This window comes from Salmo salar, chromosome ssa14 (assembly GCF_905237065.1).
Source record: "Salmo salar chromosome ssa14, Ssal_v3.1, whole genome shotgun sequence".
Taxonomy (NCBI): Eukaryota; Metazoa; Chordata; class Actinopteri; order Salmoniformes; family Salmonidae; genus Salmo; species Salmo salar.
In genome coordinates, this window is record NC_059455.1 from 2,678,102 (window position 1) to 2,697,315 (window position 19,214).

The 19,214-nt window shown below is 42.4% G+C and overlaps 1 protein-coding gene across 2 annotated transcripts in view; it reads left to right on the plus strand.

Annotated features, from left to right (window-relative positions):
- The window catches only part of adcy8 (adenylate cyclase 8 (brain)), a 304,017-nt gene that overhangs the window by 92,396 nt on the left and 192,407 nt on the right, over positions 1–19,214 (plus strand). For both annotated transcript variants that reach the window (XM_014139104.2, XM_014139106.2), the window contains exon 2: positions 4,079–4,228. In XM_014139104.2, coding sequence (XP_013994579.1) covers positions 4,079–4,228 — 150 coding nt within the window. The remainder of the gene's footprint in view (positions 1–4,078; positions 4,229–19,214) is intronic.

The following is a 19,214-nucleotide window of genomic DNA, read 5'->3' on the forward strand; positions in this document are numbered from 1 at the left end:
CAAGTCAGTTAAGAACAAATTCTTATTTACAATGACGGCCTATCACGGCCAAACCCGGACATTGCTGTGCCAATTGTGCGCCGCCTTATGGGACTCCCATTCACGGCCGGATGTGATACAGCCTGGAATCAAACCAGGGACTGTAGTGACACCTCTTGCACTGAGATGCAGCGCCTTAGACCACTGCAGGCATAAGCTACGGGCAACAAACACAATTGTATTTTATCAATGGCAATTTAAGTGCACAGAGATACCGTGACGAGATCCTGAGGCCCATTGATGTGCCATTCATCCGCCGCCATCAGCTCATGTTTCAGCATAGTAATGCACGGCCCCATGTCTCAAGGATCTGTATACAATTCCTGGAAGCTGAAAATGCCCCAGTTCTTCCATGGCCTGCATACTCACCAGAAATGTCTCCCATTGAGCATGTTTGGGGTGCTCTGGATCAATGTGTACAACAGCGTGTTCCAGTTCCTGGCAATATCCAGCAACTTTGCACAGCCATTGAAGATGAGTGGGACAATGCTCCACAGGCCTCAATCAACAGCCTGATCAACTCTATGTGAAGGGAATGTGTTGCGCTGCATTAGCCAAATGGTGGTCACATCAGGTACTGACTGGTTTTCTGAACCACGCCCCTACCTGGCTTTAAAGGTATATGTGACCAACATATATGAAATCCATAGATCCATAGATTTGTGCCTAATGAATGTATTTAATTTGACTGATTTGAACTGTAAAATCTTTTAAATTGTTGCATGTTGCATTTATATTTTTCTTCAGTGTAGCATGGTATTCTATTTGTCTATTTGCACATTTCTAAGGATTTGTCTGTCTAACCAGACACTGACATGCACAGCTCTCTGGGTGAGGTTCTGTCTTCAAGTCTCCAGTGGTTGTTGAAGTCCCTTCCATCTATGTAATGTATTACAGGTTATTGACACGTGAAGTCAGGTGGCAGGAGGGGTGGCGTACACTCCTGTACATACTGTAATACACTCCTGTACTGTCTACTGTCTATGACAGAGTTTGCCTCAACCCATGGGTCCAGCAGGCAGATGTGTAACTACAGGCAGATGTGAGATGCATGAGGATGGCACTATTCTCATACCACTCTGTAGTATGACCAATTCAAAGCTTCCTCCAGGTGGAAGCTTTGCATCGGTGAGTAGCCTACAGAGTAATCTAATACAAGTGCAATTGTTGAATTTGAACAAAGTTTTTTGATAACTTTCAAGTGTAACAATTCCATGTAGAATAAACCATTCTTTACATTGTACTTTGGAAGCAGTGTTCTGCTAATAATAAAATAATAATACATGTATTTTATATCGCGATTTTCATTACAAGTAGGACCTCAAAGTCGCTTTTAAAAACAAAATATGATTTAACAAAACAAATGTAGGTATCTGGCAGTTCTTGGGCGAAGGTCTTCCACAGCTTTAGATGCTAGGTAGTATCATGAGAGGAGGGAGCATTGATGGTACAGCCACAGAGGGAAGTAGAGACATCTGAGACACAGGCCCTGGATAACAATGTGCACACTTTAATCTTCTATTGTCATTCACAGCCGATACATATACTGTCCCTATCAGCATTTTGTAGAGTGGTGCTGGGACTACCTTGCCAAACATGTCAGTCATCATACCTGCCTGTACAACCTGGTCTCAGTGCATTTCGTATTAATATGTGGATGTCCAGCAACCATTTCGTATGATGTTCCGAATTACAATTCATATTATATGTTAGGAATTAGCAAACATTCAACATTTTACAAATTTGCAAAACGTACACAGATTTTATGGATTTTCTAAATGTACAATATGTTACGAATTTGCAAAGAGTATGATATGATAGGAATTCTAGCTAGGTGGCTAACATTAGCTAGCTCGCTAACGTTAGCGAGGCTTAGGGTTAGGGGTTAAGTTTAGGAATTAGGTTAAAGCATTAAGGTTAGGGGAAGGGTTAGCTAAAAGGTTAAGCTAAAAGGGTTAAGGTTAGGGTTAGCTAACATGCTAAGTAGTTACAAAGTACCTAAGAAAAAGTAAGTAGTTAAAAAGTTGCAAATTAATAAAAATGCTACAGTTGTCCTTGATGAGATTTTAACTTGCAACCTTAGGGTTGCTATACGTTTGTGTTAAATGACCACCAATCCACCCTTGCCAACCAACCTTCTTTCATTTTTTGCCTCATGTAACTAATTCAAGCAGTAAAATTTGATTAAAACATAATAATAAACCTTCTGGAACAGCGGGGACTGTGAAGGAACACGAACATTGGCACAGACACATGCATACACACACACAATAACGTACACACTATACACACACGTACACAGTGATTTTGTGTTGTAGACATGTGGTAGTAGAGTAGGGGCCAGGGGGCACACACTTAATGTGTTGTGAAATCTGTTGTGAATGTATTGTAATGTTTTTAAAATTGTATAACTGCTTTAATTTAGCTGGATCCCAGGAAGAGTAGCTGCTGCCTTGGCAGGAACTAATGGGGATCCATAATGAATAGAAATACAAATCTGTGTTACCTAACCACACCAAACGTAACATACTAAATGGAGTGTCTTGGTTTTACGTACAGAATAGAACTTTAGGCTATATTCAGAATACAACACTATCAACAAGGCAGGACCTACAGGCTCTAGTTTTGTCACACGTGGACTACTTTTGAGTCATCTGGTCAGGTGCACTCCTCCTCCTCTCTTCCCCATGGGCTAGGTCGGTCTTCTGTGCGCGGCTCTGCGGCCCATCCCGTGCCCCCTGCCCTCGTGCCTTGAAACTTGCGCGCTTTCAGTGGATACAGCTGGAGAACTGCAAGGCAAGCCCAGTATGCGCAACTCGGGAGCCATGACCAATATGACCAATATATATTGTCCTGCTAATAACAGGGTTAATAATATATCTGTGAGAATATCCAACGGGCTTTTATATGATTCTAAATTAATAATAAGAAATCACTTTGTTTTAAAACGAACAATATTTTGGAGATGATTTCGTTTTCAAATAACATAAAATGAGCAAGAAAAAGGCCATTCTTGAACATGGGGTGAGACATTGTCAATAATTTGTAAATAAAGCCAGTTTGTTATTTAGAATTATTTATTTGCATATTCTCCATCTTCCAGGATAGTCTGGTACAGAGCCTGTACTTCTGGATCATCCTTTTGGGCCTTCCACATGGCCTCATCAGAGATGGGGAAGTCAGTTTTGAGTGAGCTCTGTCAATCTGGACACCACTGAAGTACATGAAATCAATTCCCAACATGACAGGAAAAGCAAGTGGAAGGCAGAATAACAAAAGGAATCCTATAAGAGTGGTTAAACAGGCGACACTTAACTTGTGGTCGTTTAGCCTCACTATCAGCCAGATACAATGGACCTTCTGTCCAAGGCTTCATGTTGTCTTGTGGACCATTCTCACCTCCTTCCATAGCTTCTCATTGATGACCCGGTGTCCATGATGGCTCTTCCTGTCCAAGGGCCTATGGACAGAGGTAACACCAACTGGTGTGGTACTCCCACATTAATAAACAATTTAGTAGTCATTAGTAAAGTATTTGTGCAGTACCTAATCTAATACTTTTTTTTCTTATTGTGACCAGTGTAATTTTAACCTTTGTTTAACTAGGCAAGTTAGTTAAGAACAAATTCTTATTTTACTACCCCAGCCAAACCTTCCCCTAACCTATGGGACTCCCGATCACAGCGGTTGTGATACAGCCCAGGATCAAACCAGGGTCTGTAGTGACGCCTCTAGCACTTAGATGCAATGCCTTAGACTGCTGCGCCACTCGGGAGCCCTCATGCACATATGCTGCAGCAATGGTGCCTTCTTCAGTGTTGGAAGTAAACGCTCATATGCTCCAACAAATACATTTATTAGTTAAAAACATTTTGATCGCACATAGATCAACATCAGATCCTGTATTGTCAACCAACAATAAGTGTGTACTTCACCATTACATGGATTTTTGTAACCCATACCCCATGAAAAGTGATGTGTGTTACAACTAATAAGCCTGTTTAGCCATGTTCAATGTTCTTCTCTATGTCTCCCTCAGGTGGTGGCCCAGGCGGTGTTGTTCATGTGTATGAACACGGCTGGGATCTTCATCAGCTACCTGTCGGACCGCGCCCAGCGCCAGGCCTTCCTGGAGACCAGGAGGTGCATCGAGGCCAGGCTCCGTCTGGAGACAGAGAACCAGAGACAGGTAAGACCATTGGTCTTGGTCCACCGAAAGGATTATGTATGTAACAAAGGTTCTCTGAAGAAACAAGTGACTGAAAGAAAACAGTCACTGTAAGACATATAACCATACAGTCTTGGAAGAAAAGGTGCTATCTAGAACCTTAAAAGGTTCTTCGGCTGTCCCCATAGGAGAACCTTTTGAAGAAACCTTTTTGGTTCCAGGTAGAATCCTTTTGGGGTAACCTATGGTTAACCAGCCGAATAACTATCTCCAGGAGTGATAAGTATAGTTTTTGTCTTAATCTGTTGTCATCTAGTACTGTCTTTTTGCTAGCTAGGGAAATCTACTTTAGGTGCTTCCTGTCTTCCAAGTAGCCTACTTGGTGGGTGAACTGCTGACTGCTATTAACTTGCATATGATTGTTGACACATGAACCAGGATTAAGGTGCAGGGCAATTTACGACTGTTGTCTTCGTAGTCAGTGGCTGTATTGGAGGGGGAGTGGTTTCTCCTCTCTTATGCAATCAGCAATTAGTACTGGGAGGTGTGCTCTTCACCTCTGCAAGGCCATTAGCAATTAGTGTTAGTTCTTCAGTCTTCCCTGTTTTCTCAGCGACAGTCTCGTCGCAAAACTAAAACCGTCGCCAAAACAAAGACGGTTCTGTGGAGTTGTTCTGTGAAGTTGTTTGAGGAAGGAAAGAGAGGAAGGCTCCACCCCACTCTCTCACTTGAGTATCTTACCTAGTTATTTTCAGATGATCTCATTTTGCTCTTTTGTAGCTTTGGCATCTACAGTGCCTTCAAAAAGCATTCATACCCTTTGACTTTTTCCACATTTTGTTGTGTTACAGCCTGAATTTAAAATGGGTTAAATTGCAAATATTTTCTTAAATTTTTTTGTCACTAGCCTACACACAATACCTCATAATGTCAAAGTGGAATTATGTTTTTTGTGATGTTAATTAAAATTGAAAAGCTGAAATGTCATAAAGTATTCAACCCCTTTGTTATGGCAAGCCTAAATAAGTTCAGGGGTAAAAATGTGCTTAACAAGTCACATAATAAGTTGCATGGACTGTGTTTAACATAATTTCTGAATGACTACCTCATCTTTGTAACCCCACACATACAATTATCTATTAGCTCCCTCATCGAGCAGTGACCAAGGAAGTTTTCCAATGCTTCGCAAAGAAGGGCACATATTCTTATATAATGGCGCCAGAAGGAAAGCCGTCCATTTTACGGGCTCCTGACCAATTGTACTATTTTGTGTATTTTTGAGCAGTGATCTTAACTTTTCTTGTACATAATGTTTCCGCCATCGTTTCCTATGACTGAAAAGAGCTTCTGGACAACGGAACAGCTATCACTAACATCCATTTGGATCAGAATTTCTACTTCAATGAGTCGGAGGCAAAGGACTAGCATCCAGACCAAGCCCAAATTGATTATCCCGGACCAGGCCCAAATCCCTGAAACTCGAAGAAGGAGGAGAAACTGCTATAGAGGCCGGCTTGCGGGATACCTGATGAGACTACGTCGGAGAGTGGATAAATCGCCTTTACCCTCCGTTCTATTGATGAACATGCAATCACTGGAGAATAAAATGGATGAGCTCCGTTCATGACTATCCTATCAATGTGATCCGAAGAACTGTAATATCCTATGTTTCTCCGAGTCGTGGCTAAACAAGGACCTGGTAAATATAAAGCTGTTTTTCTATACATCTGCATGACAGAACGGCTGCGTCGGGGAAGTTCAGAGGAGGGGGTGTGTCTCTTTTTGTTAACAACAACTGGTGCACGACCTCTAATATTAAGGAAGCCTTAAGGTTCTGCTCGCATGAGTTAGAATACCTCATGATAAGCTGTAGAACACGCTATTTACCAAGAGTTTATCTAAATATTTCGTAGCTGTCTATTACCACCACAAACCGATGCTTGCACTACAACCACACTCAACGAGCTGTATAGGGCCATAAGCAAACAAGAAAATGCTCACCCAGAGACTTCTAGTGACCGGTGACTTTAATGCAGGAAAACTGAAATCCGTTGTACCTAATTTATACCAGCATGTCACTTGTGCAACTTGAGGCAAAAAATCTCTAGATCACCTTTACTCCACACAGAGATGCATACAAAGCTCGCCCTCCATTTGGCAAATCTGACCATTACTCTATCTTCCTGATGCATGCTTACAAGCAAAAACTTAAACAGGAAGTATCAGTGACGCATCTATTAGTACATTCACACTGTCTGTTTTTCTTAGAGGCAACAGAATAGGGTTCTTAGAACTTTCATGTGTCTGAGATTTAACGCTGACAGTCGATTTACGATGGCTTGGTGATAAGACAACATTCCATTGCATGATTAGTGTCTGTGTGCCTGTCTGTCGGTGCAAGGGAGACCCAATCTCCAGTTTATTTATCCTATATGGCAGATGAATACTGGACTCCATCATTCTGAGGGAAGAGCTTAGTATCCTATGTTGCATTAGTATTTCTGTATAAACAAGAAGTAAATGAACTAGAGACATATATTTGGCGCCATGTAAATGTTGATGTCTGTTGCATGAGAGCACAATGTACCTTTGTGTAATTTCACGTATCTGTTGTTCGTCACAAGGATCCAGGAATACTATAAAGAGTTCTGTTTTATTTGGGCTTTAACTCTACACCATTGGCTGACCGTTAACACTCCATTACTGCAGGAATTAATAAAGTTCAATTGTTTTGAAGAAATCTACAAGTCTCCCCTTTGATTAGAATAATTACAATGACATAAGCTTCCCAGTAAAGCATTAAAAACAATCAAGCAAAATTGCCCATATTAACATATGTAGCCTAAGAAATAAGGTTCATGAAGTAAATAACTTGCTTGCAACAGATGACATTCATATTCTGACTCTGAAACTCACTTAGATAATACTTTTGATGATAGAGTGGTAGCAATACATGGTTATAACATCAACCGAAAAGACAGAAATGCCAACAGGGGCGGTGTTGCGGTCTATATTCAGAACCACATTCCTGTAAAGCCTAGAGACAATCTCATGTTAAATACTGTTGAAGTAATATGGATACAGGTTCATGCCCATTCTTGTGGGAAGCTGCTATAGACCACCAAGTGCTAACAGTCAGTATCTGGATAATATGTGTGAAATGCTTGATAATATACAGTATGTGATATCAACAGAGAAGTATATTTTCTGGTAGATTTAAATAGACTGGCTTTCATAAAGCTGCCCATTCAAGAAAAAAATGTAAACTGTAACCAGTGCCTGCATCTTGTTTCAGGTTATCAGTCAACCTACCAGGGTAGTTGGAGGAATTAAATCAAGATGTATTGATCACATCTTTACTGATGTTGCAGAAATGTGCTTTAAAGCAATATCCAAATCCATCGGATGTAGTGATCATAATATAGTAGTAGGGTTGCACATTTTGGGGACTATTCAGAGGTGGAAACTTTACGTGGGAATTAACAGGAATATATGGGAATTAACGGAAATATATGCAAATTAATATTAATACCATTTAAATGTAGATGTTTTTTGCATTGGATATATATATATATATATCATATGGAGACAGAAACATAAACCTTTTACCTTATCATAAGTAGACATAATTTCAAAGATTAAATCCTTCCAATAGATAAAATAAAAATGTAGTTACGAATTGAACTTTAATTAAATGACTTGACTCTTCACATGGGATGATTACACTGAACAACAATAGCAAGGGATAATGAATGATCCCAATGATCCATCGCATCTCCCAAAAACGTTTTCAACATACATCTGTAAAATGATACTAAAGCTTTGGTTGTCTTTGTCACGTCCGTCGTTCAATGAAGACCAAGGCGCAGCGTGTGTATCGTTCCACATTTTATTATAACTGTGAAACTATGCAAGACATACAAATAAACTTCTAAACAAAATAACAAACCGTGACGAAGAGGTGCAACATACACTACCTCAAAATAATCTCCCACAAACCCAGGTGAAAAAAAACAACTACTAAATATGATCCCCAATTAGAGGGAACGATGACCAGCTGCCTCTAATTGGAGATCATCCCCCAAAAAACATAGAAAACAGAAACTAGAACCACACAACATAGAAAATTTAAACTAGACAAAACCCCCGTCACGCCCTGACCTACTCTACCATAGAAAATAAAAGCTTTCTATGGTCAGGACGTGACAGTCTTCCTATGTCTTCTCCCTAGACCTCCTCAATGATCACCTCTTGAACATCAGACTCTAAGTCCTCATCTTCACTGTCACTTTCCAACCTTGTTGAGGATGGCTCGTTGTCAGGCTCAAAAAGACTCATATTTGCCCGAATGGCCACCCATTTTTCAACCCTTGTATTGGTCAGCCTGTTGCGTGCTTTGGTGTGAGTGTGTTCCCAAACAAGGACCAGTTGCACTCTGAGGTGGCTGATGTTGGTGGGATTTGAAGGATGATGGAGACAACAGGGGAAAGAGCCTCAGGGGAAAGAGCCTTCCAACAGGTGGCTGATGAGATATGTTGGCACGACTGCCATATTGCATCTCCATTCCAAAGCCCTTGCTTGGAAGTGTACTTCGCCAGACTGCCAAGAACCATACCCTCATCCAGGTCCAGGTGGCGAGACACAATAGTGATGACACCATAGGCCTTGTTGATCTCTGCACCAGACAGGATGCTCTTGCCAACATACTTGGGGTCCAACATATGGGCTTCAGGCAGAAGTCTTCATGCTTTTTGATGTATTTCAGTACTGCAGTTTCGTCTGCTTCGAGAAATAGTGAAGTGGGCAGGGCAGTATGGATTTCTTCTCTTACATCTGCAAGCAGAGTCTGAACATCAGCCAGGATGGCATTGTCTCCCTCAATCCGTGCAATGGCTACTGCTATAGGTTTCAGGCTGCTTACCACTCTCTCACAAAATACATCATCCAGGAGGATCCTCTTGATGGGGCTGTCCATATCGGCAGACTGTGATATGGCCATTTCTTAGATTGACAGTCTCCTGGAGGGGAAGTAGTCTAACATGATGACAACACCACCCCAATGGGTGTTGATGGGCAGCTTCAATGTGGTGCTCTTATTCTTCTCACTTTGCTTGGTAAGGTAGATTGCTGCTATAACTTGATGACCCTTCAAATACTTAACCATTTCCTTGGCTCCATTGTTTTCAGTGCCATGATGTCCTTGAGGAGCAGATTCAATGCACGAGCAGCACAGCCAATGGGTGTGACGTGAGGGTAGGACTCCTCCACTTTAGACCAAGCAGCCTTAATGTTCGCAGCATTGTCACCAGTGCAAATACCTTCTGTGGTCCAAGGTCATTGACTGCCTTCAGCTCATCTGCAATGTAGAGACCGGTGTGTCTGTTGTCCCTTGTCTGTGCTCTTCTAGAATACTGGTTGAGGGGTGGAGATGATGTAGTTAATTATTCCTTGTCCACAAACATTCGACCACCCATCTGAGATGATTGCAATACATTCTGCTTTCTCTATGATTTGCTTGACCTTCACTTGAACTCTATTGAACTCTGCATCCAGCAAATGTGTAGATAAAGCATGTCTGGTTGGAGGGGTGTATGCTGGGCGAAGAACATTCAGAAATCTCTTCCAATACATATTGCCTGTGTGCATCAGAGGTGAACCAGTTGCATACACAGATCGAGCAAGACATTCATCAGCATTTCTCTGACTACGTTCCTCCATTGAGTAAAAAAAAACGTCTGATTCCATGAGGACCATGAGCTGTTGCTATCGATAAGGTGTCTGATTTATAATTTTCACCTCAAATAGAAGTAGAGGGACTTTTGTCAGAGGTTGCTTGTTGTGAGCACTGAGGGAACTTTATGCACTTGGCCAGATGATTCTGCATCTTTGTTGCATTCTTCACATATGATTTGGCACAGTATTTGCAAATGTACACAGCTTTTCCTTTTCCATTAGCTGCAGTGAAATGTCTCCACACATCAGATAGTGCCCGTGGCATTTTCCTATAAAGATTAGAAAAAAATGAGTAAAAAATAAAAAAATACAATTCCATGTACAGATAAATAGTTAAGCAGTTAGAACAACCTCTATGGGCTAGGTGGGACGCTTGCAACAGCCAATTGAATCCTGTGGCGCGTTATTCAAATCCTTAGATATGCTATTACTTCAATTTTTCAAAAATATGACTATTTTACACCATTTTAAAGATAAGACTCTCGTTAATCTAACCACACTGCCCGATTTCAAAAAGGCTTTACAACGAAAGCAAAACATTAGATTATGTCAGCAGAGTACCCAGCCAGAAATAATCAGACACCCATTTTTCAAGCTAACATATAATGTCACATAACCCAAACCACAGCTAAATGCAGCACTAACCTTTGATGATCTTCATCAGATGACACACCTAGGACATTATGTTATACAATACATGCATGTTTTGTTCAATCAAGTTCATATTTATATCAAAAACCAGCTTTTTACATTAGCATGTGACTAGCATGTGACTAGCATTCCCATCGAACACAGCCGGTGAATTTACTAAATTACTCACGATAAACGTTCACAAAAAGCATAACAATTATTTTAAGAATTATAGATACAGAACTCCTCTATGCACTCGCTATGTCCGATTTTAAAATAGCTTTTCGGTGAAAGCACATTTTGCAATATTCTCAGTAGATAGCCCGGCATCACAGGGCTAGCTATTTAGACACCCAGCAGGTTTAGCACTCATCAAAGTCAGATTTACTATAAGACAAATGTTCTTACCTTTGTTGTCTTTGTCAGAATTCACTCCCAGGACTTCTACTTCAATAACAAATGTTGGTTTGGTCCAAAATAATCCATCGTTATATCCAAACAGCGGCGTTTTGTTCGTGCGTTCTAGACACTATCCTAAAGGCTAAATCAGGGTTACGAGCATGGGGCAATTCGTGACAAAAGAATTCTAAATATTCCATTACAGTACTTCGAAGCATGTCAACCGCTGTTTAAAATCAATTTTTATGCCATTTTTCTCATAAAAAAGCGATAATATTCCGACCGGGAATCTGCGTTTAGATAAACAGACAAAGGAAAACAAAGCATTCGGTCGAAGCGGGCACGCACCTAAGCCCATAGTACTCTGAGTGGCCACTTGCCAAAAGTGATAAAGTGTTTCAGCCAGAGCCTGCCTCGATATCGTTCAACGTTTTCCCGGGCTCTGAGACCCTATGGAAGACGTAGGAAGTGTCACGTTATTGCACAGATCCTGAGTCTTCAATAAAAAGAGCCAAGATGAAACACTACTTCTCAGACAGGCCACTTTCTGCTTGAAATCTTCTCAGGTTTTGGCCTGCCATAGGAGTTCTGTTATACTCACAGACACCATTCAAACAGTTTTAGAAACTTTAGGGTGTTTTCTATCCAAAGCCAATAATTATATGCATATTCTAGTTACTGGGCAGGAGTAGTAACCACATTAAATCGGGTACATTTTTTATCCAGCCGTGTCAATACTGCCCCCTATCCCCAACAGGTTAAACAACTTCTTTGTAAGAAACTTTTTAAAAATAAAACATGTATGGAAAAAGGTGAGTTAACGCTCCTCAGTTATCAAAAACTAGCAGAAATTGTTAACAAGTTAGAAATTATTTAAACACACTTTGCTGAAAGCTACTATTTACTAGTTAACAAAAAATAATGTCATGTCCTATAAAATGAATTTAAGCAAAATTCCCGGGCTTAATCTTAAATCTAGACGTTCCGCTAGCGGAACACCTGCTCCAATATCCAATGATGGGCGTGGCGCGAAATACAAACTCCTCGAAAATCCGAAAACTTCCATTTTTCAAACATATGACTATTTTACACCATTTTAAAGACAAGACTCTCCTTTATCCTGTTAGGGCTAGGGGGCAGTATTGACACGGCTGGATAAAAAACATACCCGATTTAATCTGGTTACCACTCCTACCCAGTAACTACAATATGCATATACTTATTACATATGGATAGAAAACACCCTAAAGTTTCTAAAACTGTTTGAATGGTGTCTGTGAGTATAACAGAACTCAAATGGCAGGTCAAAACCTGAGAGATTCCTTTACAGGAAGTGGCCTGTCTGACCATTTCTTGAACTTCTTTTCCATCTCTATCTTTTACTAAGGATCTCTGCTCTAACGTGACACTTCCCACGTCGTCCATAGGCGCTCAGAGCCCGGCAAAAAACAGAATGTCGTCATTCCAGCCCCAGGCTGAAACACATTATCGCCTTTCTCAAGTGGCCGATCAAGGGACTCTGGGCTTATGCGCGTGACCCGACCGCCCCCGCCTTTGGGATTTTTTCCTCTGTTTGCCGAAAAGGAGATTCCCTGTCGGAATATTATCGCTTTTCTACGAGAAAAATGGCGTAAAAATTGATTTTAAACAGCGGTTGACATGCTTCGAAGTACGGTAATGGAATATTTAGAATTTTATTGTCACGAATTGCGCCATGCGCGCGACACTTCTTTACCATTTCGGATAGTGTCTTGAACGCACGAACAAAACGCCGCTATTCGGATATAACGATGGATTATTTTGGACCAAACCAACATTTGTTATTGAAGTAGCAGTCCTGGGAGTGCATTCTGATGAAGAACACCAAAGGTAATCAAACTTTTGTAATAGTAAATCGGAGTTTGGTCAGGGCTAAACTTGGTGGGTGTCTAAATAGCTAGCCGTGATGGCTGGGCTATGTACTCAGAATATTGGAAATGTGCTTTCACCGAAAAGCTATTTTAAAATCGGACACCTCGATTGCACAAAGGAGTTCTGTATCTATAATTCTTAAAATAATTGTTATGTTTTTTGTGAACGTTTATCGTGAGTAATTTAGTAAATTCACCGGAGGTTTGCGGGGGGTATGCTAGTTCTGAACGTCACATGCTAATGTAAAAAGCTGGTTTTTGATATAAATATGAACTTGATTGAACAAAACATGCATGTATTGTATAACATAATGTCCTAGGTGTGTCATCTGATGAAGATCATCAAAGGTTAGTGCTGCATTTAGCTGTCTTCTGGGTTTTTGTGACATTATATGCTAGCTTGAAAAATGGGTGTCTGATTATTTCTGGCTGGGTACTCTGCTGACATAATCTAATGTTTTGCTTTCGTTGTAAAGCCTTTTTGAAATCGGACAGTGTGGTTAGATTAACGAGAGTCTTGTCTTTAAAATGGTGTAAAATAGTCATATGTTTAAGAAATTGAAGTAATAGCATTTCTAAGGTATTTGAAAATCGCGCCACGGGATTACACTGGCTGTTGCGTAGGTGGGACGATTTCGTCCCACCTAGCCCAGAGAGCTTAATTATGAGCACTCAACCCGCTGCGCCTTGGTCTACTCCCTTCGACGGCCGTTACAAAACCACCCACCAAAATAGGACCAAGCAGCGGAGGAAAGAGCAACGGAGGAGCTACTTGGAGTCGTGGACATGGGAGGAGATATTAGATGGTAAAGGAGCATGGCACAAGGCTGGGGAGTACAAGCGCCCAAAGGAGGAGCTGGAGGCAGCTAAGGCTGAAAGACGGAGGTATGAGGCATTATATCCTCCATTTCAGGAGGAGAGGAGGCAGCCCCCAAATGTTTTTTTTGGGGGGGGCACACGGGTAGTTTGGCTGGGCCAGGGGTGAGCTCTAAGACAACTCCCCGTGCTTATTATGGGGAGCCAGTCAAGGAATCAAGCGAGGAGCTTGACGCAAGATTCCGGAGAGAGGTACTGGCGGAAAGGGCACGAAGGGGCACCTGTGTTAACTATGGGGAGCGACGGATCAAGCAAGCACCATGTTATGCGGAGATGCGCACGGTATCGCCAATACGCGTACACAGCCCGGTGCGCTTAGTGAAAGCTCCTCACAGGTGTCATGTTAGAGCCAGCATCGAGCCAGGACCGGTGATGCAAATTGCAAGCATCAGACCGCCGGTGAGGGTTCATGGCCCAGTGTATCCGGTTCCTGCTCCTCGTACTCTTCCTATAGTACGCCTGCCCAGTCCAGTACTTCCTGTTCCTGCTCCTCGCACTAGCCCTGAGGTGCGTGTCAATAGTCTGGCGCCTCCAAAGCCAGCCCCACGCATCAGGCCTTCAGTGCGCCTGCCCAGCCCAGTACGTCATGTTCCTGCTCCTCGCACTAGCCCTGAGGTGCATGTCAATAGTCTGGCGCCTCCAAAGCCAGCCCCACGCATCAGGCCTTCAGTGCACCTGCCCAGCCCAGTACGTCCTGTTCCTGCTCCTCGCACTTGCCCTGTGGTGCGTGTCACTAGTTTGGCGCCTCCAAAGCCAGCCCCACGCATCAGGCCTTCTGGCGACAATTCCCCGTCCAGAGCTTCCGGCGACAGTTCCCCGTCCAGAGCTTCGGCCCACAGTCCGGAGCCTGCAGAGACGGCCCAAAGTCCGGAGCCTGCAGAGAGGGCCCACAGTCCGGAGCCTGCAGAGACGGCCCACAGTCCGGAGCCTGCAGAGACGGCCCACAGTCCGGAGCCTGCAGAGACGGCCCACAGTCCGGAGCCTGCAGAGACGGCCCACAGTCCGGAGCCTGCAGAGACGGCCCACAGTCCGGAGTCTGCAGAGACGCACCTCAGCCCGAGGTCCCCAGCGACGCACCTCAGCCCGAGGTCCCCAGCGACGCACCTCAGCCCGAGGTCCCCAGCGACACACCTTAGCCCGAGGTCCCCAGCGACGCACCTCAGCCTGAGGTCTCCAGTGACGCACCTTAGCCCAGAGCCTTCAGCAGTGGTCTACAGCCATGAGCCTTCAACGGGGGTGGGCAGGTTAGAATTGGGACTAAGCCCGGAGCCAGAGCCACCTCCATAGTTGGAGGATGGGGGGGGGGGTGTAGCACGGGAGGGAGGGAAATGTTCAATACGCACAAAAAGCGTATTTCTCTCAAATATTGTGCATAAATTTGTTTACATCCCTTTTAGTAAGCATTTCTCCTTTGCCAAAATAATCCATCCACCTGACGGGTGGGATATCAAGCAGCTGATTAAACATAATGATCATTGCACAGGTGTACCTTGTGCTGGGGACAATAAAAATGCACTCTAAAATGTCTCACAACACCTTAAATTGTCGCACAACACAATACCACAATGTCTCAAGTTTTGAGGGAGCATGCAGTTGGCATGCGGACTGCGGGAATGTCCACCAGAGCTGTTGCCAGAGAATTGAATGTTCATTTCTCTACCATAAACCGCCGCAGACCACGTGTAGCCCGCAAGCCCAGGACCTCCACATCTGGCTTCTTCACCTGCGGAATCACCTGAGACCAGCCACCGGGTCAACTGATGAAACTGTGGGTTTGCACAACTAGGGCTGTGGCGGTCATGAAATTTTGTCAGCCGGTGATTGTCAAGCAAATAACTGCCGGTCTCACGTTAATTGACCGTTAATTAACATAAACACATTTAGCATCTCCTGGCTTCCTACAAGCCACTGATGCAGACCTTTGGAACATCTATATTTTAAAAAGTCTAATAAATCCATGTAATATAGCCCACACTATCACAATAAATCCATGATTTATTTTAGACAGGTCTAAAGAAACATGATATAAAGAAAATGTTGTCTATTTCAGAATAGCATGCTCTGAGTTGTCCTGTTAGCCCTGATCTAGCTATTCCATATAGCAGTGGGCTACACTAGTTCATTTAGCAACTTAGAATTCGTGGTATTAGTTGATATTATTTTATAGTATGAATAATCTAATTGAACATAGCTGAATAAAATACAAAGGATATTTTCTCTAAATGACTTGAGGGATTGTGCACATGCGGCTATTCTGTATTGAGCAGTTAACAAAGAAACAGGTACTCCTATATGCTTAATTTAGTTATTTATGTAACTTTAGTTGTGATACAAATTTTGGGCTATATGTTTTGATGTTTAATAGATTCTAAGGATGTGTGAAGCGACACTAATGATGATTTGGAAAAAGTCGCATGAAAGGCATGAGCTCTGCTTAGTTTTTTGTTCATGCTATACACACTACATCAGTCTCTCATCCCCAATTTGACAATCACTTGATAATGCCTCATATTTCCTGTCTGTATCCCCTTTGTGTGGCCTTAATGCCACCTTAAAAAATCCATGCATTTTGTTTGCTGAAAATAAATGCAGTTGACAGTGAGATGACGTTTCTTTTTTTGCTGAGTTTATCAAAAACAAGATTAAATCAAGAATAGACTGAGAGGTGACAATATTAGCCTATCACTTGTAAATGATATCTGATCACTTGTGAATCAAATTAAATTAACCTATGATATTAGTTAGATGTATGTAATTAATCGCTGTTGAACAACAACAAAAAATCTGGAATTTCTGGAGTCCTATTTTAACAATAAAATATAGCAACTATAGTCTAATTATCAACCCAAAATGTATGTCAATCACTGGTTAAGGTTGCACATCAAAATATTTTGAGTCATGCATTCCTGATTGGATGTGCTAGATGAAACCACTTATTTATTGAGTACCTCAGTCCTCTATTTATTGCACTTAATTAAGCACTATGAATAACTGAATACGATGATTACTCATGATTTGGGTCCGACCAAATCATCTTACCAAATCATGCACTAGTGCCACAAACTGTAAAAGTTAGTGGCACCAGTGAGATCAGGGGACGATGTTAGTCTGGAGCGCTGTGGGAATTAACACTTAGGGTAAGGGTTGATACAGAGCAACACATACGACAGGCACTATTTGCAATATTGCCTATGTCGTTAGCTTGGCTTTTATAACATATACGGCTACAGTTATAGTGGTGTGTTGCATCTCCAGTGGTGTTTTTACATATTGTATTTGTTTTAAACATGAGCTGGTTAAAAAAAGATGAGGACCATGTCTCACCAGTCACTGGTACAGAAACGGTTGAGAAATGCTGTATTGTACTACCAATGTTATGTGTCAGCACTACTGCCTGTGTCTAAGTAGGGAGTGTATGTGTGGGTGTGGGTTTTTGTTGTCAATGTTTATATGACCCCCTTACAAATAGGCCCATTTTTACCAGATTCTTGCCTGCATACAACTTTTATACCTACCGTGCGCATGCTGGCATGCCGGGGACGAGTGGTTGTGGTGGTCTTAAGATGAATGCACTAACCTGAAATCGCTCTGGATAAGAGTGTCTGCTAAATGAGTCAAATGTAAACTGGAGACCATTCAGACTGTTGGATAGGAGCCAAAGATAATTAGTCCATTGGAGAACAGTCAGGATAGAGAGAGAGAACCAGAGACAGGTAAGACCACTGAAACCATTAAGGATAGAGCCAGAGACAGAGAAGACTATGAGAATATTGTCTAGATACTAGACAAGCAGGAAATGAGAACCAGATAAACAGGGAACTATAACCAGACAGGCTGGGAAACCAGAAGCAGAGACTGGAGAGTGCAAATAGATTAATCTGGAACGATTAGAGTGCTGTTGATAACTACGAACTTGGAACGCAATCACTTATAGTTCAGTACTTAAATTGTGACAGGGTCATACCAGAAAACTGGAATGTATGCTTCCCTGCTCTGTAAGCCCCTACTTACATAGTATGATAGAATACAGCACATACAAGGGGATAGACAAGTAGCTCTCTAATATTCCATGTCTACACACCCACTGTGTAAAAGCAGTTACCAAGATACATACACATTCACTCACATATGCATGCATGCATGCACACACGCAAACACACTCGCTCACATTATGCATAAACACATGCACACACATTTGGTTTATTGTTTACTTTTCAGAGAGTGGATCCATCATTGCTTGGTCAGAGATAGCTTCAGAAAGCTTTTAAGGCATAGTATTTCCTGGAACTACGCTGCCCAAGATAAACCACTGGATCTTTTAATAGAGCAAAACAAAGCCATCCTTGGAAGCAACCACAGATAATGTGAACAAATAAGTGTCTCTTCTGTGTGAATGTACTCTTAAGGACACAAGGGCTAGCAATGTGCATGCCCTGCCCACCTGACGATCTCTACTTTTCAGTCATCCATTTCCTGTGTTTGAGGGGTGCAAAATTAATTTGTCACTTAAATCTCGCATATGCTGAGCACTTGTTGGCTGCTTTTCGTTCACTCTGTGGTCCAACTCATCCCAAACCATCTCAACTGGGTTGAGGTCGGGTGATTTTGGAGGCCAGGTCATCTGATGCAGCACTCCATCACTCTCCTTCTAGACCAAATGGCCCTTACACAGCCTGGAGGTGTGTTTTGCGTCATTGTCCTGTTGGAAAACAAATGATAGTCCCACTAAGCGCAAACCAGATGGGATGGCATATCGCTGCAGAATGCTGTGGTAGCCATGCTGGTTAAGTGTGCCTTGAATTCTAAATAAATCATAGATAGTGTCACCAGCGAAGCACCCCCACATCATCACACTTCCTCCTCCATGCTTCACAGTGGGAACCACACATGCGGAGATAATCTGTTCACCTACTCTGCGTCTCACAAAGACACAGCGGTTGGAACGAAAAATGTCTAATTTGGACTCATCAGACCCACGGACAGATTTCCACCGATCTAATGTCCATTGCTCGTTTTTCTTGGCCCAGGCAAGTCTCTTCTTCTTATTGGTGTCTTTTAGTAGTGGTTTCTTTGCAGCAATTTGAGCATGCAGTCTCCTCTGAACAGTTGATGTTGAGATGTGTCTGTTACTGTCACGACTTCCGCCAAAGTCGGCTCCTCTCCTTGTTCAGGCGACGTTCGGCGGTCGACGTCACCGGCTTTCTAGCCATCGCCACTCCATGTTTCATTGATCCATTTGTTTTGTCTTGTTCCCTGCACACCTGGTTTACATTCTTCTGTTCCTCCTCATGTCTTTGTGTGATATTGTTTGTGTTACGTGTTATTTTGTGACGCGCCAGACTGGTGTTCTTATATTCCGTGTTGTTCACAAGGTATGTTTATTTGTTAAACATATATTTTGTGACTGTTTGCGCGTTGTTGCACTTTGACGCAGTTGTGTCCGTCTGTTGGTTTCTCCT